Source organism: Watersipora subatra, chromosome 7 (genome assembly GCF_963576615.1).
Source record: "Watersipora subatra chromosome 7, tzWatSuba1.1, whole genome shotgun sequence".
NCBI lineage: Eukaryota > Metazoa > Bryozoa > Gymnolaemata > Cheilostomatida > Watersiporidae > Watersipora > Watersipora subatra.
In genome coordinates, this window is record NC_088714.1 from 37,688,198 (window position 1) to 37,713,124 (window position 24,927).

Consider the following 24,927-nt stretch of genomic DNA (forward strand, 5'->3'; position numbering starts at 1 on the left):
ATTAATAGACAGTTGTTACATACAATTAATAGACAGTTGTTACATACAATTAATAGACAGTTGTTACATACAATTAATAGACAGTTGTTACATACAATTAATAGACAGTTGTTACATACAATTAATAGACAGTTGTTACATACAATTAATAGACAGTTGTTACATACAATTGATAGACAGTTGTTATATACAATTAATATACAGTTGTTAGATACAATTAATAGACAGTTGTTACATACAATTAATAGACAGTTGTTACATACAATTGATAGACAGTTGTTATATACAATTAATATACAGTTGTTACATACAATTAATAGACAGTTGTTACATACAATTAATAGACAGTTGTTACATACAATTAATAGACAGTTGTTATATACAATTAATAGACAGTTGTTATATATAATTAATAGACAGTTGTTACATACAATTAATAGACAGTTGTTACATACAATTAATAGACAGTTGTTACATACAATTGATAGACAGTTGTTATATACAATTAATATACAGTTGTTACATACAATTAATAGACAGTTGTTACATACAATTAATAAACAGTTGGTATATACAATTAATAGACAGTTGTTACATACAATTGATAGACAGTTGTTACATACAATTGATAGACAGTTGTTATATACAATTGATACACAGTTGTTATGTACAATTAATAGACAGTTGTTACATACAATTAATATACAGTTGTTACATACAATTGATAGACAGTTGTTACATACAATTAATAGACAGTTGTTATATACAATTAATATACAGTTGTTACATACAATTAATAGACAGTTGTTACATTCACTTAAAAGACAGTTGTTACATAGAAATATTAGACAGTTATTACATAAAAATAATAGACAGTTATTACATACAATTAATAGACAGTTGTTACATACAATTAATAGACAGTTGTTACATACAATTAATAGACAGTTGTTACATACAATTGATAGACAGTTGTTATATACAATTGATACACAGTTGTTATATACAATTAATAGACAGTTGTTACATACAATTAATATACAGTTGTTACATACAATTGATAGACAGTTGTTACATACAATTAATAGACAGTTGTTATATACAATTAATATACAGTTGTTACATACAATTAATAGACAGTTGTTACATTCACTTAAAAGACAGTTGTTACATAGAAATATTAGACAGTTATTACATAAAAATAATAGACAGTTGTTACATACAATTGATAGACAGTTGCTACATAAAATTGATAGACAGTTGTTACATATAATTAATAGACAGTTGTTATATACAATTGATAGACAGTTGTTACATACAATTAATAGACAGTTGTTACATACAATTGATACACAGTTGGTACATACAATTGATAAACAGTTGGTGCATACAATTAATAGACAGTTGTTACATACAATTAATAGACAGTTGTTACATACAATTGATAGACAGTTATTACATACAATTGATAGACAGTTATTACATACAATTAATAGACAGTTATTACATACAATTAATAGACAGTTGTTACATACAATTAATAGACAGTTGTTACATACAATTAATAGACAGTTGTTACATACAATTAATAGACAGTTGTTACATACAATTGATAGACAGTTGTTACATACAATTGATAGACAGTTGTTACATACAATTGATAGACAGTTGTTATATACAATTAATATACAGTTGTTACATACAATTAATAGTCAGTTGTTACATACAATTGATAGACAGTTGTTACATACAATTAATAGACAGTTGTTATATACAATTAATAGACAGTTGTTACATACAATTAATAGACAGTTGTTATATACAATTAATAGACAGTTGTTACATACAATTGATAGACAGTTGTTACATACAATTAATAGACAGTTGTTACATACAATTAATAGACAGTTTTTACATACAATTAATAGACAGTTGTTACATACAATGTTTAGACAGTTGTTACATACAATTGATAGTCATTTGTTACATTCACTTAAAAGACAGTTGTTACATAGAAATATTAGACAGTTATTACATAAAAATAATAGACAGTTGTTACATACAATTGATAGACAGTTGCTACATAAAATTGATAGACAGTTGTTACATATAATTAATAGACAGTTGTTATATACAATTGATAGACAGTTGTTATATACAATTAATAGACAGTTTTTACATACAATTAATAGACAGTCGTTACATACAATTAATAGACAGTTGTTACATACAATTGATACACAGTTGGTACATACAATTGATAGACAGTTGTTACATACAATTAATAGACAGTTGTTACATACAATTGATACACAGTTGGTACATACAATTGATAGACAGTTGGTGCATACAATTAATAGACAGTTGTTACATACAATTAATAGACAGTTGTTACATACAATTGATAGACAGTTATTACATACAATTAATAGACAGTTATTACATACAATTAATAGACAGTTGTTACATACAATTAATAGACAGTTGTTACATACAATTAATAGACAGTTGTTACATACAATTAATAGTCATTTGTTACATTCACTTAAAAGACAGTTGTTACATAGAAATATTAGACAGTTATTACATAAAAATAATAGACAGTTGTTACATACAATTGATAGACAGTTGCTACATAAAATTGATAGACAGTTGTTACATATAATTAATAGACAGTTGTTATATACAATTGATAGACAGTTGTTATATACAATTAATAGACAGTTTTTACATACAATTAATAGACAGTCGTTACATACAATTAATAGACAGTTGTTACATACAATTGATACACAGTTGGTACATACAATTGATAGACAGTTGTTACATACAATTAATAGACAGTTGTTACATACAATCGATACACAGTTGGTGCATACAATTAATAGACAGTTGTTACATACAATTAATAGACAGTTATTACATACAATTAATAGACAGTTATTGCATAAAATTAATAGACAGTTGTTACATACAATTAATAGACAGTTGTTACATACAATTGATAGACAGTTGTTATATACAATTAATATACAGTTGTTACATACAATTAATAGACAGTTGTTACATACAATTAATAGACAGTTGGTACATACAATTGATAGACAGTTGGTGCATACAATTAATAGACAGTTGTTACATACAATTGATAGACAGTTATTACATACAATTAATAGACAGTTATTACATACAATTAATAGACAGTTGTTACATACAATTAATAGACAGTTGTTACATATAATTGATAGACAGTTGTTACATACAATTAATAGACAGTTGTTACATACAATTGATAGACAGTTGTTATATACAATTAATATACAGTTGTTACATACAATTAATAGACAGTTGTTACATACAATTAATAGACAGTTCTTACATACAATTGATACACAGTTATTACATACAATTGATACACAGTTATTACATACAATTGATACACAGTTGTTACATACAATTGATACACAGTTATTACATACAATTGATACACAGTTGGTACATACAATTGATACACAGTTATTACATACAATTAATAGACAGTTGTTACATACAATTGATAGACAGCTGTTACATACAATCAATAGACCGTTGTTATATACAATTGATAGACAGTTATTACATACATTTGATACACAGTTGGTACATACAATTAATAGACAGTTGTTACATACAATTGATAGACAGTTGTTATATGCAATCAATAGACCGTTGTTATATACAATTGATAGACAGTTATTACATACATTTGATAGACAGTTGTTACATAAAATTAATAGACAGTTGTTACATACAATTAATAGACAGTTGTTATATACAATTGATAGACAGTTGTTATATACAATTAATATACAGTTGTTACAAACAATTAATAGACAGTTGTTACATACAATTAATAGACAGTTGTTACATACAATTAATAGACAGCTGTTACATACAATTAATAGACAGTTGTTACATACAATTAATAGACAGTTGTTATATACAATCAATAGACCGTTGTTATATACAATTGATAGACAGTTATTACATACATTTGATACACAGTTGGTACATGCAATTAATAGACAGTTGTTATATACAATCGATAGACATTTATTACATACAATTTATAGACAGTTATTACATACAATTAATAGACAGTTCTTACATACAATTGATACACAGTTATTACATACAATTGATACACAGTTATTACATACAATTGATACACAGTTATTACATACAATTGATACACAGTTGGTACATACAATTGATACACAGTTATTACATATAATTGATACACAGTTGTTACATATAATTGATACACAGTTATTACATATAATTGATACACAGTTATTACATATAATTGATACACAGTTATTACATACAATTGATACACAGTTGGTACATACAATTGATACACAGTTATTACATACAATTAATAGACAGTTGTTACATACAATTGATAGACAGCTGTTACATACAATTAATAGACAGTTGTTACATACAATTGATAGACAGTTGTTATATACAATCAATAGACCGTTGTTATATACAATTGATAGACAGTTATTACATACATTTGATACACAGTCGGTACATGCAATTAATAGACAGTTGTTATATACAATCGATAGACATTTATTACATACAATTTATAGACAGTTATTACATACAATTAATAGACAGTTCTTACATACAATTGATACACAGTTATTACATACAATTGATACACAGTTATTACATACAATTGATACACAGTTATTACATACAATTGATACACAGTTGGTACATACAATTGATACACAGTTATTACATATAATTAATACACAGTTGTTACATATAATTGATACACAGTTATTACATATAATTGATACACAGTTATTACATATAATTGATACACAGTTATTACATACAATTGATACACAGTTGGTACATACAATTGATACACAGTTATTACATACAATTAATAGACAGTTGTTATATACAATTGATACACAGTTATTACATACAATTGATACACAGTTGGTACATACAATTGATACACAGTTGGTACATACAATTGATACACAGTTGGTACATACAATTGATACACAGTTGGTACATACAATTGATACACAGTTGGTACATACAATTGATACACAGTTATTACATACAATTGATACACAGTTGGTACATACAATTGATACACAGCTATTACATACAATTGATACACAGTTATTACATACAATTGATACACAGTTATTACATACAATTGATACACAGTTATTACATACAATTGATACACAGTTGGTACATACAATTGATACACAGTTATTACATACAATTGATACACAGTTATTACATACAATTGATACACAGTTGGTACATACAATTGATACACAGTTATTACATACAATTGATACACAGTTGGTACATACAATTGATACACAGTTGGTACATATAATTGATACACAGTTATTACATACAATTGATACACAGTTGGTACATACAATTGATACACAGTTGGTACATACAATTGATACACAGTTATTACATACAATTGATACACAGTTGGTACATACAATTGATACACAGTTATTACATACAATTGATACACAGTTGGTACATACAATTGATACACAGTTGGTACATATAATTGATACACAGTTATTACATACAATTGATACACAGTTGGTACATACAATTGATACACAGTTGGTACATATAATTGATACACAGTTATTACATACAATTGATACACAGTTATTACATACAATTGATACACAGTTGGTACATACAATTGATACACAGTTGGTACATACAATTGATACACAGTTGGTACATACAATTAATAGACAGTTGTTACATACAATTAATAGACAGTTGTTACATACAATTGATAGACAGTTGTTACATACAATTGATAGACAGTTGTTACATACAATTGATAGACAGTTGTTATATACAATTAATATACAGTTGTTACATACAATTAATAGTCAGTTGTTACATACAATTGATAGACAGTTGTTACATACAATTAATAGACAGTTGTTATATACAATTAATAGACAGTTGTTACATACAATTAATAGACAGTTGTTATATACAATTAATAGACAGTTGTTACATACAATTGATAGACAGTTGTTACATACAATTAATAGACAGTTGTTACATACAATTAATAGACAGTTTTTACATACAATTAATAGACAGTTGTTACATACAATTAATAGACAGTTGTTACATACAATTGATAGTCATTTGTTACATTCACTTAAAAGACAGTTGTTACATAGAAATATTAGACAGTTATTACATAAAAATAATAGACAGTTGTTACATACAATTGATAGACAGTTGCTACATAAAATTGATAGACAGTTGTTACATATAATTAATAGACAGTTGTTATATACAATTGATAGACAGTTGTTATATACAATTAATAGACAGTTTTTACATACAATTAATAGACAGTCGTTACATACAATTAATAGACAGTTGTTACATACAATTGATACACAGTTGGTACATACAATTGATAGACAGTTGTTACATACAATTAATAGACAGTTGTTACATACAATTGATACACAGTTGGTACATACAATTGATAGACAGTTGGTGCATACAATTAATAGACAGTTGTTACATACAATTAATAGACAGTTGTTACATACAATTGATAGACAGTTATTACATACAATTAATAGACAGTTATTACATACAATTAATAGACAGTTGTTACATACAATTAATAGACAGTTGTTACATACAATTAATAGACAGTTGTTACATACAATTAATAGTCATTTGTTACATTCACTTAAAAGACAGTTGTTACATAGAAATATTAGACAGTTATTACATAAAAATAATAGACAGTTGTTACATACAATTGATAGACAGTTGCTACATAAAATTGATAGACAGTTGTTACATATAATTAATAGACAGTTGTTATATACAATTGATAGACAGTTGTTATATACAATTAATAGACAGTTTTTACATACAATTAATAGACAGTCGTTACATACAATTAATAGACAGTTGTTACATACAATTGATACACAGTTGGTACATACAATTGATAGACAGTTGTTACATACAATTAATAGACAGTTGTTACATACAATCGATACACAGTTGGTGCATACAATTAATAGACAGTTGTTACATACAATTAATAGACAGTTATTACATACAATTAATAGACAGTTATTGCATAAAATTAATAGACAGTTGTTACATACAATTAATAGACAGTTGTTACATACAATTGATAGACAGTTGTTATATACAATTAATATACAGTTGTTACATACAACTAATAGACAGTTGTTACATGCAATTAATAGACAGTTGGTACATACAATTGATAGACAGTTGGTGCATACAATTAATAGACAGTTGTTACATACAATTGATAGACAGTTATTACATACAATTAATAGACAGTTATTACATACAATTAATAGACAGTTGTTACATACAATTAATAGACAGTTGTTACATATAATTGATAGACAGTTGTTACATACAATTAATAGACAGTTGTTACATACAATTGATAGACAGTTGTTATATACAATTAATATACAGTTGTTACATACAATTAATAGACAGTTGTTACATACAATTAATAGACAGTTCTTACATACAATTGATACACAGTTATTACATACAATTGATACACAGTTATTACATACAATTGATACACAGTTGTTACATACAATTGATACACAGTTATTACATACAATTGATACACAGTTGGTACATACAATTGATACACAGTTATTACATACAATTAATAGACAGTTGTTACATACAATTGATAGACAGCTGTTACATACAATCAATAGACCGTTGTTATATACAATTGATAGACAGTTATTACATACATTTGATACACAGTTGGTACATACAATTAATAGACAGTTGTTACATACAATTGATAGACAGTTGTTATATGCAATCAATAGACCGTTGTTATATACAATTGATAGACAGTTATTACATACATTTGATAGACAGTTGTTACATAAAATTAATAGACAGTTGTTACATACAATTAATAGACAGTTGTTATATACAATTGATAGACAGTTGTTATATACAATTAATATACAGTTGTTACAAACAATTAATAGACAGTTGTTACATACAATTAATAGACAGTTGTTACATACAATTAATAGACAGCTGTTACATACAATTAATAGACAGTTGTTACATACAATTAATAGACAGTTGTTATATACAATCAATAGACCGTTGTTATATACAATTGATAGACAGTTATTACATACATTTGATACACAGTTGGTACATGCAATTAATAGACAGTTGTTATATACAATCGATAGACATTTATTACATACAATTTATAGACAGTTATTACATACAATTAATAGACAGTTCTTACATACAATTGATACACAGTTATTACATACAATTGATACACAGTTATTACATACAATTGATACACAGTTATTACATACAATTGATACACAGTTGGTACATACAATTGATACACAGTTATTACATATAATTGATACACAGTTGTTACATATAATTGATACACAGTTATTACATATAATTGATACACAGTTATTACATATAATTGATACACAGTTATTACATACAATTGATACACAGTTGGTACATACAATTGATACACAGTTATTACATACAATTAATAGACAGTTGTTACATACAATTGATAGACAGCTGTTACATACAATTAATAGACAGTTGTTACATACAATTGATAGACAGTTGTTATATACAATCAATAGACCGTTGTTATATACAATTGATAGACAGTTATTACATACATTTGATACACAGTCGGTACATGCAATTAATAGACAGTTGTTATATACAATCGATAGACATTTATTACATACAATTTATAGACAGTTATTACATACAATTAATAGACAGTTCTTACATACAATTGATACACAGTTATTACATACAATTGATACACAGTTATTACATACAATTGATACACAGTTATTACATACAATTGATACACAGTTGGTACATACAATTGATACACAGTTATTACATATAATTAATACACAGTTGTTACATATAATTGATACACAGTTATTACATATAATTGATACACAGTTATTACATATAATTGATACACAGTTATTACATACAATTGATACACAGTTGGTACATACAATTGATACACAGTTATTACATACAATTAATAGACAGTTGTTATATACAATTGATACACAGTTATTACATACAATTGATACACAGTTGGTACATACAATTGATACACAGTTGGTACATACAATTGATACACAGTTGGTACATACAATTGATACACAGTTGGTACATACAATTGATACACAGTTGGTACATACAATTGATACACAGTTATTACATACAATTGATACACAGTTGGTACATACAATTGATACACAGCTATTACATACAATTGATACACAGTTATTACATACAATTGATACACAGTTATTACATACAATTGATACACAGTTATTACATACAATTGATACACAGTTGGTACATACAATTGATACACAGTTATTACATACAATTGATACACAGTTATTACATACAATTGATACACAGTTGGTACATACAATTGATACACAGTTATTACATACAATTGATACACAGTTGGTACATACAATTGATACACAGTTGGTACATATAATTGATACACAGTTATTACATACAATTGATACACAGTTGGTACATACAATTGATACACAGTTGGTACATACAATTGATACACAGTTATTACATACAATTGATACACAGTTGGTACATACAATTGATACACAGTTATTACATACAATTGATACACAGTTGGTACATACAATTGATACACAGTTGGTACATATAATTGATACACAGTTATTACATACAATTGATACACAGTTGGTACATACAATTGATACACAGTTGGTACATATAATTGATACACAGTTATTACATACAATTGATACACAGTTATTACATACAATTGATACACAGTTGGTACATACAATTGATACACAGTTGGTACATACAATTGATACACAGTTGGTACATACAATTGATACACAGTTATTACATATAATTGATACACAGTTATTACATACAATTGATACACAGTTGGTACATACAATTGATACACAGTTGGTACATACAATTGATACACAGTTATTACATACAATTGATACACAGTTGGTACATACAATTGATACACAGTTATTACATACAATTGATACACAGTTGGTACATACAATTGATACACAGTTGGTACATATAATTGATACACAGTTATTACATACAATTGATACACAGTTGGTACATACAATTGATACACAGTTGGTACATATAATTGATACACAGTTATTACATACAATTGATACACAGTTATTACATACAATTGATACACAGTTGGTACATACAATTGATACACAGTTGGTACATACAATTGATACACAGTTATTACATACAATCGATACACAGTTGGTACATACAATTGATACACAGTTGGTACATATAATTGATACACAGTTATTACATACAATTGATACACAGTTGGTACATACAATTGATACACAGTTATTACATACAATTGATACACAGTTGGTACATACAATTGATACACAGTTGGTACATATAATTGATACACAGTTATTACATACATTTGATACACAGTTGGTACATACAATTGATACACAGTTGGTACATATAATTGATACACAGTTATTACATACAATTGATACACAGTTATTACATACAATTGATACACAGTTGGTACATACAATTGATACACAGTTGGTACATACAATTGATACACAGTTGGTACATACAATTGATACACAGTTATTACATATAATTGATACACAGTTATTACATACAATTGATACACAGTTGGTACATACAATTGATACACAGTTGGTACATACAATTGATACACAGTTATTACATACAATTGATACACAGTTGGTACATACAATTGATACACAGTTATTACATACAATTGATACACAGTTGGTACATACAATTGATACACAGTTGGTACATATAATTGATACACAGTTATTACATACAATTGATACACAGTTGGTACATACAATTGATACACAGTTATTACATACAATTGATACACAGTTATTACATACACTTGATACACAGTTGGTACATACAATTGATACACAGTTGGTACATACAATTGATACACAGTTGGTACATACAATTGATACACAGTTATTACATATAATTGATACACAGTTATTACATACAATTGATACACAGTTGGTACATACAATTGATACACAGTTGGTACATACAATTGATACACAGTTATTACATACAATTGATACACAGTTGGTACATATAATTGATACACAGTTGGTACACATAATTGATACACAGTTGGTACATACAATTGATACACAGTTATTACATACAATTGATACACAGTTATTACATACAATTGATACACAGTTGGTACATATAATTGATACACAGTTGGTACATACAATTGATACACAGTTGGTACATACAATTGATACACAGTTATTACATACAATTGATACACAGTTGGTACATATAATTGATACACAGTTGGTACACATAATTGATACACAGTTGGTACATACAATTGATACACAGTTATTACATATAATTGATACACAGTTATTACATACAATTGATACACAGTTGGTACATACAATTGATACACAGTTGGTACATACAATTGATACACAGTTATTACATACAATTGATACACAGTTGGTACACATAATTGATACACAGTTGGTACATACAATTGATACACAGTTATTACATACAATTGATACACAGTTGGTACATACAATTGATACACAGTTGGTACATACAATTGATACACAGTTATTACATACAATTGATACACAGTTGGTACACATAATTGATACACAGTTGGTACATACAATTGATACACAGTTGGTACATACAATTGATACACAGTTATTACATACAATTGATACACAGTTGGTACATACAATTGATACACAGTTGGTACATACAATTGATACACAGTTATTACATACAATTGATACACAGTTGGTACACATAATTGATACACAGTTGGTACATACAATTGATACACAGTTATTACATACAATTGATACACAGTTGGTACATACAATTAATAGACAGTTATTACATACAATTGATACACAGTTATTACATACAATTGATACACAGTTGGTACACATAATTGATACACAGTTGGTACATACAATTGATACACAGTTGGTACACATAATTGATACACAGTTATTACATACAATTATCTGTCCCATCTCTTCTTATATTCTCCCTGTACTAAGTTCTCATATTCACTGAGCAGGTGCATCAATGGTTCATCCTGCTTACCACACATCCTACAGTTTTTGCTACTCAATTCTTTTATGATGTTCCCTTTGTAATCTTTCATGGGGAGTGCACGATCTTGAGCAGCTAGAATTAACCCTTCCATCTCCTTCTTTACTTTCTAGTTCACAACCAATTTCACATGTGAGTGTCTGTTTCTTTCACATTCCTCAGATACTGACCATGAAGAGCCTTCTTCTTTTTCCTCTTCCATCCCTCAATCTTTTCTGTATCACTTTCTCTTTTTTGCTCTCCTGCTGTCTGGTCTTTCACAAAATCATCCAAAACTGAATCTGCGTCCACAAGAATTTTCCTGACAATTTGCATTCTTCGATATTCACACATTTCTCACTTGAAACTATTCCTCTACCTCCTACATCTCTGCTGATGCATATACAGTTGGACTACATCTCCTTTTGGGTGGAATGCATGGTTCATTTTTTGTCTTTCTATCAATTTTTTAGAACTCATCAGCAGTCTAATCTACTATTCCTGCTGTGTAACCCGCTGCTGCCACTGTAACCCGCTGCTGCCACTGCCCATGCATTCACTGCTTTAGCTATATTGTAAAGGTTTTGCGCAACCTTCACTTTCCTCCACTAGTACAAGACTCGTGCATGAGTACAATACATATCTTTCTGCTTAGTTCATCAAGGTGTACAAGAAATGAATCAAGTGACAAGCAATGAACAGGCCCAGAACAGCTCTGCTCTACTAAACAAATGTTTGAGCTTATATAGCTGCTAAACTCCGCCCCTGTCCTGTTTGGTTAGACCCGGCACTGCTCGGCCTGGCTCGATTTGGTCCAGCTCAGCTCGGTCTTCAGTCGATATGGCTTTGGCTTGGCTATGCTTGACTCGGCTGTACAACGGCTTGGCTTGCCTAAATGTAAGGAGATGCCATTCATCACACACTCCTCTCATTGACGACTAGAGTTTCCAATTCACATCCTGTGGGAGGACTAGCTGGGCCAGAGCCTCATGTTGGCGAGTGCCCTAGCGGAGGTGCTCTACCTTCTCCAATAGTAGCTGGCATTCCTGGCCCTTCAGGTGTCCCTGTCGCAGGGTCACCCGCATAGTCTCAGCAGCCCTTGTTCATTCCTGTGCGTCCTGCGCTAGCAACCGGGCCGGGCTGCGCTGCGTCTGCAGAAGGTTCTGGCTGGCCGGAGTATGTCCTATGCAAAATTTCCTTCCTCTGGTAGTGGGTGTGCAGGCAGCCATCGTCAGGGAGCCCCTCCTGTTCTCCTGGCAAAGCTTTTCCGAGGAGTCTTGATCCACCAGATATACCACCGGTTCCACTTCTCCTTGCTGGTTCGTCGCGTGGTGTAATAACATCTGGTCTTTTGACAGGTGCTGCCAATCGCAGGGGCACACAAACACAGCGTAGTGTTGCAGCACGGAAAATTGGATCCGCCAGGTGCTGGTTGTGAACTGGCAGATCTAGCAACTCCCATCTTGACCCTGCTTTTCCGCCCATGCCACAGTCCGGGAAGACAGGTACTTAATGGTCCTCAAGATGGTCTTCTTCCGTGGCCTGACCCTCTCTGGCTCCGGCTGCCTCACAGGTGTGCTTCTTCTCATGGCAACGGCCGGCGGAGAAGAGGACAACTCCGGTGAAGGGGGACTGATTCGTCTTTTTTTCGTGCGTACAGCAGCCACTCGGCACTCCTCTTCCACTGGTTCCGGCATAACTTCATTCAGTAGCTCCTCTACGCTGTCCTCTATCAGAGTGGCATCCAGCAGTGCCTCTGCTCCCTCCTCCGTAATCTCCAACACAGCAGAATCTGGCCGTCGTCCCTTGTCCCTCTCCGTGTTGCTCCCTTTGTAGGCCACCACGTTTGCCGGTGTTGGCCTACCCACTCCTTCTCCAGTTTCTTTCAAACTCATTGTGACCGAAGTTAGTAATTCCTGTAGAGATGTGTTGCCTTCGCTTTCCATCTTTTCCAGCGCTCTGATGTCGTTCAGAGAAAACGAGTGCTTTAATAAGAAATCCTTGATTGTGTCCGTGAGAACCGTTCTACCTCCTTCCCGCGCGACCTCCAGACCGTCTTCCATTAATTCTATCGAGTAGCACACACCATCTCCGTATCGTTCCGGCCTCCTGGTTGTCCGGGCCGGCCTCAGATTGTGCCGGACCGGAGTTGATTGGATTGCGGGGCTGATGGGATCTGGTGTTGCAGTCTCTTCGGTCTTTACCGGATTTGATTCCGGTTCTCCCGGAACTTTAATCCGTGTGGCCGGTTTGATTTTTATCGGAACTAGGAGGGCCTCCTTGACTTCCTTCTTTCTCTGGTCCTGCTGGATTTTCCCCGGGAGTTACCTCCTCCCCTTGATTTTTTGCAGCCTCTAATAACAATTTTTCCAGCTGGGGGTGGCATTATTGGTACAGGATCTATTCTGCCCTGCTCTTGCCTTCTCTCTGGCCTGCTGGGTCGAGCGCCCTTCATGTTTGGACCCCTTTTTGGCTCCAGAGTGGCTGGTGATGCCCCAACCTCTCTGGGCAAGCATGATAAAGCTTCAGCCTTCCCTCGCTCTGGATGGAAGACTGTCCCTGCCGTTCCACCAGATACATGTGGTTCCCCCCAGGCTTTCAAAGCCTGGTATGGTCCCCCGAACTTTGCCTGTAACTTGGGATGTTTTCCTCGTCTTCGGCGTTTGTTCGTGAGCCACACCCAGTCGCCTGTGGCGTACAGCAGTAGTTATTCCTTATCCTCTTGTTGCATCTTTATCTGGCTTTGCCGAAGCGCCTCGTGCACTGTCTGCAACCTCCGCTGCACCTCAAGAGCGTGCTCGTGGACAGGAAAGAACTCAGCGGGGGTGGGGGTGACTTTCCAGTTGGTCTCGCAACCTTAGCTCTCGTCCCAACATTAGCATGTTGGCCGTCTTTCCAGTCATGGAGTGGGGGTGCCTCTGTATGCCCTCATCAGCTGAGGAAGCAGTAGATCTTACTCGTCCTGTCCCCGAGTCAAGAGCAGCGCCCTCAAAGAATCCCCGAGTCCCCAGTTATTCCGTTCCACGACTCTATTCGCCTGTGGGTGATACGGAGTTGTGTGGGTCTTTTCTAGGTTCCAGAGTTGGCACAGTTTGACCATCAATTAGCTCTTGAACTGTGCCTCCTGGTCTGTGTGGATCTGCTCGGGCAATCCCAGGTAGCAAAAGTTCCGCTCATCCAGTGCATTGGTGACCACCGAGGCTGTGGCGTTAGGTGGTGCCAATGCGTCCTGCCACCAGGTGAAGTGGTTGGTAAGAACCAGTACCTACTTGTTCTCCTTTGGTGTGACAAGAAATGGCCCCACAAGATCCACGGCCACTTTCTGCCAGGGTCGTCCTGCGTAGAGCCTCCTTTTTTCTCCGGCCGCCTTTGTCCCTCCATGCTTTGCAGCCTGGCACACCTCGCAACTCTTGACTAGCCACCTGACTGTGGACGTCAGACCGGGCCAGAACCACGTTAGTTGCAGGCGACCTATTTTCCTTCCCACCCCAGAGTGAGCAAGGGCATGCGTTTGCCACACCAAGGTTTCCCGCATAGCCGGAGGAAAATGGCGCACCATCTAGCGTTGCCCTGCGGGGCCACGCGTGCTTCCAGCACACCGTCCTGTCGTATGCGCAGAGAGCCCTGCATGTGATGCAGGATGTCCAGCTCTCTGCTCCCGACCTCCAGGTGTTCTGCTGGCACCTCCTCCCCGGTGGCAATGGCATGGTACATGATGGCCAGTGATCCCTGAACGGTAGCCTGTGTCCTTGCTAGTTCGCCCTATGATCCTGTCCCTTCTGCCGGGGCTGATAGCCCCTCGGGGGGCCCCCGGCACCCAGGTTCAATCCCGCCACTATTGGGGCGGGAGTCCCATGCGGGTTGCCAGCCGGCCCCCGGGATATGTGACATTGGCCAGGGTCGATCCCGCCCCATCGAGGGCGGAAGTCCCATCCAGGCAGCTGGTCGGTACCCATGCGGCTAACGACCCTTGTTCCTTTGCTAGCTCCTTTCGTGAAGGGCCCCCGACCCTCTGTTCAATGCTCGGGCATTGCCAGCAGTCCTCGCATGTCTGCCTGCCTAATCTATCCGCATTCCCGGGGCGAGTTCCTGACCGGTGCTTCAGGATGTAGCGGAACTCCGCCAAGATCTCAAGCCATCGGGCTACATGGTTTGAGGGTTCCATCCTTTGGCATAGCCACCGGAGTGATGCGTTGTCCATCCACAAGAGGAACTCCTGGCCATACAGATACGGCCAGAAGTGCTTGACCGCCTTCACTACTGCAAGTAGCTCTCGTCGAGTGACGCAGTAATTGCGTTTCAAGAGGGTGAGGGTCTTGCTGTAGTAGGCAATGACCCTCTCGCAGCCCTCCTGCACTTAAGACAGCACGGCCCCTACTCCACATCCGCTGGCGTCCGCGTCCAGGATTTACTGCCTTCGAGGATCCGGATAGCCTAAGATCGGGGCGGTGCTGATGCTTCCTTTCAGCGTGTCGAAGGCGGCATGCTCTCCTTTCGTCTATCTCCAGGGCTCTCTCTTTGCAGTCAGTCGGTGCAAGGGGTGTGCTATAGTGGCAAACTCGGGATGTATTGTCGGTAATAACCGACCGTCCAGAGGCATCCTTGGAGTTCCCTTACTCCGCGCGGACTCGTCCATTTCGCTACTGTCTCCACTTTGTCGGGGTCTGTAGAGACTTCATTCTGGTTTACTATGTGCCTCAGGTAGCGAATCTGAGGTTGTAGTAGCTTGCACTTGGAGGGCTTCAGCTTTAGTCCAGCTTTGTGGAGTTTCTGGAAGACCTCCTCCAGCCGATGTAGATGCATATCAAAATTTGGGCCGATGACGATAATATCATTTCGATATAGCAGCAGCGTTCTCCAATGAAGGCCATGTAGGACGCGTTCCATGAGTTTTTGGAAGGTGGCTGGGGCGGATGTCAGTCTGAAAGGCAACACCTTCCACTTCCACAGTCTGGACCATGTCGAGAAGGCTGACTTCTCCTGCGCTTCTGCATTCATGGGCACCTGCCAGTACCCGCTCACCAGATCAAGCGTGCTAAAATAGCGACTGCCAGACAGGGCATCCAGGCTGTCGTTGATCTTAGGTAGTGGGTAAGTATCCTGCTCCGTGACGGCATTGAGACGCCAGTAATCAATACAGAAGCGCCATTTCCTGTCCTTTTTCTGGACCAACACTATGGGGCAGCTCCAAGCTCTTCCGGCGGGCTCGATGAGTCCTCGTTTGAGCAGGTCCTAGACCTGCCTCTCGGCCTCTGCCTCCTTTTCTGGTCCGAGTCTGTGAGGGGGTTGTCGGATTGAGTACCCTCATTAAGTGGAATAAAATGTTCCACCTCCGAGGTCCTTCCTACGTCATCATCACCCGTACTAAACACAGTGGCATATCGACGTAGCAAGGTTGCCAACTTGGACGTTTGTCCCTTGTCCTCACAGTTTGGCTGGGCTGACTGGAACAATTCCTCAAAGTGAGCCGTCACTCCATTGATTGAAGTCAGACCGGCGTAAAACAGTGAGGGATCGTCCTTTTTGACCTGCGGGGCCTCCACTCCTGTGTACGTGCCGATAGTGGCTCCGGACCGAAAAGTCAGTGGCTGCTCCATAGTATTCATACAGCGGGTGATGACTTGTTCCTTGGGTCCCAGCTGGTTCAGGCTACTGGCCACGGGAGGTCCTTCGGGAAATATCTCGATTAGTCCCATGAGGCAATAGTACATGGGACTAATTGAGAGATTAGTCCCATGTACTATTGAAGCTGAAACGGAATTATTACCATGGGAATAATTTTGTGTCACCACAGGTCCTTCCTGTACACGAATTCTCATTGGCTTAGTCCTTGCCGGTTGAGACCAGCCATCAGCTGTCGTCGAGTCCCACAAACTCCTAGTATATTTCCGTGTCTGCTTGGCCTTGGCACAGCCAGTAGTCGGTGCTACTGCTGTGGCCGTCCTCCATTTTTCGAAGCCGGTTTGTTGTGGCGAGGGCAGTTCTTTCGTACGTGCCCCGGTTGGCCACATCCCCAGCAAAAAGTAGCTGGTTGGTTCCTTTTCTCAGCTGAGATACGCGCCTGCTCCTGGAGCCATTACACCTTGTCCATGAGAGTTTGGACCAGCCGAGCTGGTTGTCCTATGACATCGGTCTCGGCCGAGTTTACCTGCTCAGAGATTCCTCCCTCCAGGACTCGCACCGAGGATCCGGTGGACTTACGCTCACCTCCCGAGATTTGGAAATAGTCATTTCCGACTCGTACAGCGTCCGCCTGCGTGGGCGTAGGTACGGCCAACAGATGTCTCTCTAGGGCAGGGTCCCTCAGCAAGCTGCAGAAAGTTTCCATAGCCATGCTATTTTGGTGGCGATTCGGCAGGTACCCGTACGCAATGCGTACCAGCCTCTTTACCTCCATAGCATACTCCTGCAGCGCCATTCCCTCCTCTCTCTTAAGGGCATTGAGTTGGCTTAGCGCCTGCCTAGCGAATAGTCCGAATCTTGCCCGGAGGGTATTGAAAGTGGCCTCTTGGGCCTCGGCTTGCCCACAGTCCTCAACCTGCTCGCCCAACGCTTTCCGGAGATGCAATAGAGTTGCTCCTTCCGTCCACTGGTTGGCGTCGGCTACTTCTGTGAAGCGAGCAATAAAATATTCCACATCTCCTTTCCCAGTATACTGGGGAGTCTGAAGCGCGGCGCCGGTTCCTGAGCTCTCGGCATCAGCAACACCCGCTCTAGTGCATCGTCGGGTCCCGGGTCAGCGCTCCTGGCTCTCCTATTAGCCATGTCTGGCTCCTAGTAGGTTTCTACTCTTCTCCCAAAGCAGTGCCTCTACTGTGTCCGCGGCTGCTGGCTCTTTTCTGAGTTTCTTCCCGTGGGAAGTTTTTCCAGTAGACGCACACCGCTTCCTTAAGCAAGTCCTGTCAGATCCCTTAGTAGGTCTCTGCTTCTGGAGCAGTACATCTACCGGTCCGATTGGCACGCTTTCTGCAGCTTTTCCTGGGTTTCTTCCAGTAGGAAGTTCTTCCAGTAGGAGCTTGCTGCCTCCTCAGATAGGTCCTTTCAGTAGGTTTCTGCTCCCGGAGCAGTGCATCCACTAATCCTGTAGGGCTTTCCACAACTCTCTTTGGGTTTCTTCCAGTAGGAAGCTTTTTTCCGGTAGGAGTGGTGCTGCTGTTTTTCCGGTAGCCCAGTTTATCCAGAGTCCAGTGATCTAATGCAAGTCCTGTAGTGGAGCTTTTGGGATTGTTACCAATCCCACTGCTGCCACCAGTGTAAAGGTTTTGTGCGACCTTCACTTTCCTCCACTAGTACAAGACTCGTGCATGTACAAGACTCGTGCAACCAACACATATATTTCTGCTTAGTTCATCAAAGTGTACAAGAAATGAACCAAGTGACAAGCATTGAACAGGCCCAGAACAGCTCTGCTCTACTAGACAAATGTTCGGGCTTATATAGCTGCTAAACTTCGCCCCTGTTCTGCTTGGTTAGACCCGGCTCGGCCTGGCTCGGCCCAGCTCGGCTCGGTCTTCAGTCGGTACGGCTTTGGCTTGGCTATGCTTGACTCAGCTTTACAACGGCTTGGCTAAATGTAAGGGGACTCCATCCACCACAATATTCCCTTCATTCAGTCTAGACTCAGGCAGTTTTCTTATTCTTCTGGAATATCCACTCTTGTCCTTTCCTTCATGTCTTTTTATCATTATAATAATAATATTAATATTATTATTACTATTGTATTTATCAGTTTATGAGAACTCATATTATCTTGGCTAACAGGTGCCTTAAATTGGCAAAGAAAAAACCTGATAACGATGAGGCTCTCATACAAGACCCTAAGTTACGAGACCCTTGAAGAGCACAAGCCATACGGTTTTGTAGCCGTCGTTGGTAAGCAGACGTCGTGTGCAACCATTTACAAAATATGACACTGTTTGTTGCTTATCATTTTTGACGAAACTCTTTTTAGACATTTTATCATTACTCTTCGTTATTTATCATTTCTTCATCATTACTTATCGTTATTCTTATTATTTTTGACAAAATCTTTGCTTCTCGAAGCTGCTTAGCATTCTGCTAAAAATAGACTCAAGGTAACAAATGAGAATCGATAAATGTGATATTTAAATACAGACATAAACATAGGTAGTTCTTTTTTGAGCAAACTAAATGTTTTTTATCATTTTGCTGATTGCCAGGCTCAATAAAAAAAAGTTTAGATGAACTAAAATGAACTGGATAGAAAAGTTGGACAAATTAAATATGGTGGTAAACGCTGTTGAAAAACTGTCATTCCAGCATGTTGAAATACCATTAATAAAATACCAAACTTGAAAAGAAAGACAGTCAAACCTCAACTTAGCAAATTAGTCATTTCTAATGTTTGCTTAATATGTAGAACCCATCAGAACAAATATTGTATGAATATCTTATATTTTGTTTGATAAATTGCAGGCCCCAAAAATCATGATAATTATTTTAAACAATTGCATACAGCATTAACACAAATTCATTGTAAAAAACCATATAAAACAAATAGGAAAGTCGCAATTATATGTAAAACTAAATTGAAAAAGTAATAATTTGTAGAAGGATGCTTCAGTTGTGAAATGATTGCAGAGACATTAAAAGAAGTGGAAAGTTCGCAAAGCTTAACCTCGGCGATAAGAGCAATGACAATAATTGAAATAGATTACGCAAGAAATAGTTCAAATTAAAATGATTTCTTTGTTTTTAACTAGTTCTGCATTTTATTTTATTTCTATTAAATTTTTAACTTTTACTAACAGAACCACAATGTTTGTAAGATTTTAGATTTAATATGTTCAACATTACTGTGTTTGAACTATGAAGTGACAACTAATTGCATGAATTTTACGTTTTATGTCAAATGATTAATTTATAGAACTGATTGTGAGTTGAGGACTGTATATCTTGAACCGCTATTTATTACTAAGTTAAAGTCTCTACAAAATAGGCATCATGGAACATTTTTCTCTTCATTTTTACGCAACATTAAGACAAGAGCAGACAACTTTGTGTATGCTGCATTTTAATGTCATTTTTCAAAAATCTAAGAATGGGTTTTGAAAAACACAATTCTAAAAATTGTTTGTTTGTTGAGAAGTCATCACTGAGGGACGCATAAGCAGTATGTATACTCAGCAGTCATATAATACTTTTGTGTTAGACATGCCAGCAAAATGCGAGCCAGCTCAAGATTAGGCTTTGTATGATATTTAGTCATAACATTCTTGAATTCTCTGCAACATATGAGCTATGATAAATTAAGAACTACAAAATTCAAATGAAAAATAAATTTTATAACGTCGTTGTTCACTGTTGCAGCAAACATTGGAGGAACTATGGGTGTGTGCATTGGAGCGAGTGCATTAACAGTTTGTGAGTTCATCCAGTTTGGAATTCAAGCAATCAAGAGACGATATAACAAATGGAGGAAGCAGAATTCAACGTCTATTATACATGTACTACCTCCTCCAAAAGATTAAAAAAATTTGTAACTCGCTACCTTGTAAAACCAATTGATGTTGTATATCTATAGACTTGTGTATTTTCATACAATAATTGATGCCTTTCGTCAAGTGTTTCCATGGTATTACAAAACATTCAGCAACATTGGAAAATGTTCATGTTGGTGGTTTTTTAATTTGGTTATCAGAGTTTTAGGGAACAATATGCTTATTGATACCATAGAGTACAACTCATAGAGTACAATACATAGAGCACAGTTCATAAAGTACAATTCATAGGCACGCTCCAGAGCTTCAAGGAAGCACTTTCCGTTGCTTTATTAGAAGAAATTGTCTAGCTAATCTTTTTCTCCATTTTGGTTAAATGTTTTGTTTGCATTAAATCTTGCTATGCCTGATATTTCTTTCAGTTTTAAAGAGACAGCTCATAGGTGGGTGTTGTGTTTAAAGAGACAGCTCATAGGTGGGTGTTGTGTTTAAAGAGACAGCTCATAGATGGGTGTTGTGTTTAAAGAAACAGCTCACAGATGGGTGTTGTGTTTAAAGAGACAGCTCATAGGTGGGTGTTGTGTTTAAAGAGACAGCTCATAGGTGGGTGTTGTGTTTAAAGAGACAGCTCATAGGTGGGTGTTGTGTTTAAAGAGACAGCTCATAGGTGGGTGTTGTGTTTAAAGAGACAGCTCATAGGTGGGTGTTGTGTTTAAAGAAACAGCTCACAGATGGGTGTTGTGTTTAAAGAGACAGCTCATGGGTGGGTGTTGTGTTTAAAGAGACAGCTCATAGGTGGGTGTTGTGTTTAAAGAGACAGCTCATAGGTGGGTGTTGTGTTTAAAGAGACAGCTTATAGGTGGGTGTTGTGTTTAAAGAGACAGCTCATAGGTGGGTGTTGTGTTTAAAGAGACAGCTCATAGGTGGGTGTTGTGTTTAAAGAGACAGCTCATAGGTGGGTGTTGTGTTTAAAGAGACAGCTCATAGGTGGGTGTTGTGTTTAAAGAGACAGCTCATAGGTGGGTGTTGTGTTTAAAGAGACAGCTCACAGGTGGGTGTTGTGTTTAAAGAGACAGCTCACAGGTGGGTGTTGTGTTTAAAGAGACAGCTCATAGGTGGGTGTTGTGTTTAAAGAGACAGCTCATAGGTGGGTGTTGTGTTTAAAGAGACAGCTCATAGGTGGGTGTTGTGTTTAAAGAGACAGCTCACAGATGGGTGTTGTGTTTAAAGAGACAGCTCATAGGTGGGTGTTGTGTTTAAAGAGACAGCTCATAGGTGGGTGTTGTGTTTAAAGAGACAGCTCATAGGTGGGTGTTGTGTTTAAAGAGACAGCTCACAGGTGGGTGTTGTGTTTAAAGAGACAGCTCATAGGTGGGTGTTGTGTTTAAAGAGACAGCTCATAGGTGGGTGTTGTGTTTAAAGAGACAGCTCATAGGTGGGTGTTGTGTTTAAAGAGACAGCTCACAGATGGGTGTTGTGTTTAAAGAGACAGCTCATAGGTGGGTGTTGTGTTTAAAGAGACAGCTCATAGGTGGGTGTTGTGTTTAAAGAGACAGCTCATAGGTGGGTGTTGTGTTTAAAGAGACAGCTCATAGGTGGGTGTTGTGTTTAAAGAGACAGCTCATAGGTGGGTGTTGTGTTTAAAGAAACAGCTCATAGGTGGGTGTTGTGTTTAAAGAGACAGCTCACAGGTGGGTGTTGTGTTTAAAGAGACAGCTCACAGATGGGTGTTGTGTTTAAAGAGACAGCTCATAGGTGGGTGTTGTGTTTAAAGAGACAGCTCATAGGTGGGTGTTGTGTTTAAAGAGACAGCTCACAGATGGGTGTTGTGTTTAAAGAGACAGCTCATAGGTGGGTGTTGTGTTTAAAGAGACAGCTCATAGGTGGGTGTTGTGTTTAAAGAGACAGCTTATAGGTGGGTGTTGTGTTTAAAGAGACAGCTCATAGGTGGGTGTTGTGTTTAAAGAGACAGCTCATAGGTGGGTGTTGTGTTTAAAGAGACAGCTCATAGGTGGGTGTTGTGTTTAAAGAGACAGCTCATAGGTGGGTGTTGTGTTTAAAGAGACAGCTCATAGGTGGGTGTTGTGTTTAAAGAGACAGCTCACAGGTGGGTGTTGTGTTTAAAGAGACAGCTCACAGGTGGGTGTTGTGTTTAAAGAGACAGCTCATAGGTGGGTGTTGTGTTTAAAGAGACAGCTCACAGGTGGGTGTTGTGTTTAAAGAGACAGCTCATAGGTGGGTGTTGTGTTTAAAGAGACAGCTCACAGGTGGGTGTTGTGTTTAAAGAGACAGCTCATAGGTGGGTGTTGTGTTTAAAGAGACACCTCACAGGTGGGTGTTGTGTTTAAAGAGACAGCTCACAGGTGGGTGTTGTGTTTAAAGAGACAGCTCACAGGTGGGTGTTGTGTTTAAAGAGACAGCTCATAGGTGGGTGTTGTGTTTAAAGAGACAGCTCATAGGTGGGTGTTGTGTTTAAAGAGACAGCTCACAGGTGGGTGTTGTGTTTAAAGAGACAGCTCATAGGTGGGTGTTGTGTTTAAAGAGACAGCTCACAGGTGGGTGTTGTGTTTAAAGAGACAGCTCACAGGTGGGTGTTGTGTTTAAAGAGACAGCTCACAGGTGGGTGTTGTGTTTAAAGAGACAGCTCATAGGTGGGTGTTGTGTTTAAAGAAACAGCTCATAGGTGGGTGTTGTGTTTAAAGAGACAGCTCACAGGTGGGTGTTGTGTTTAAAGAGACAGCTCACAGGTGGGTGTTGTGTTTAAAGAGACAGCTCACAGGTGGGTGTTGTGTTTAAAGAGACAGCTCACAGGTAGGTGTTGTGTTTAAAGAGACAGCTCACAGGTGGGTGTTGTGTTTAAAGAGACAGCTCATAGATGGGTGTTGTGTTTAAAGAGACAGCTCACAGGTGGGTGTTGTGTTTAAAGAGACAGCTCACAGGTGGGTGTTGTGTTTAAAGAGACAGCTCACAGGTGGGTGTTGTGTTTAAAGAGACAGCTCACAGGTGGGTGTTGTGTTTAAAGAGACAGCTCACAGGTGGGTGTTGTGTTTAAAGAGACAGCTCATAGGTGGGTGTTGTGTTTAAAGAGACAGCTCATAGGTGG

At 37.1% G+C, this 24,927-nt stretch overlaps 1 protein-coding gene across 1 annotated transcript in view; it reads left to right on the forward strand.

The window, feature by feature from the left end:
* Nucleotides 1-22,118, forward strand: part of LOC137400728 (acid-sensing ion channel 1-like) — a 57,026-nt gene extending 34,908 nt beyond the window's left edge. The window contains exons 11-12 of the mRNA XM_068087064.1: nt 20,125-20,235; nt 21,694-22,118. Of these exons, the coding sequence (XP_067943165.1) occupies nt 20,125-20,235; nt 21,694-21,854 (272 nt within the window). The 3' untranslated portion in view covers nt 21,855-22,118. The remainder of the gene's footprint in view (nt 1-20,124; nt 20,236-21,693) is intronic.
* The last annotated feature ends 2,809 nt before the right edge of the window (nt 22,119-24,927 follow it).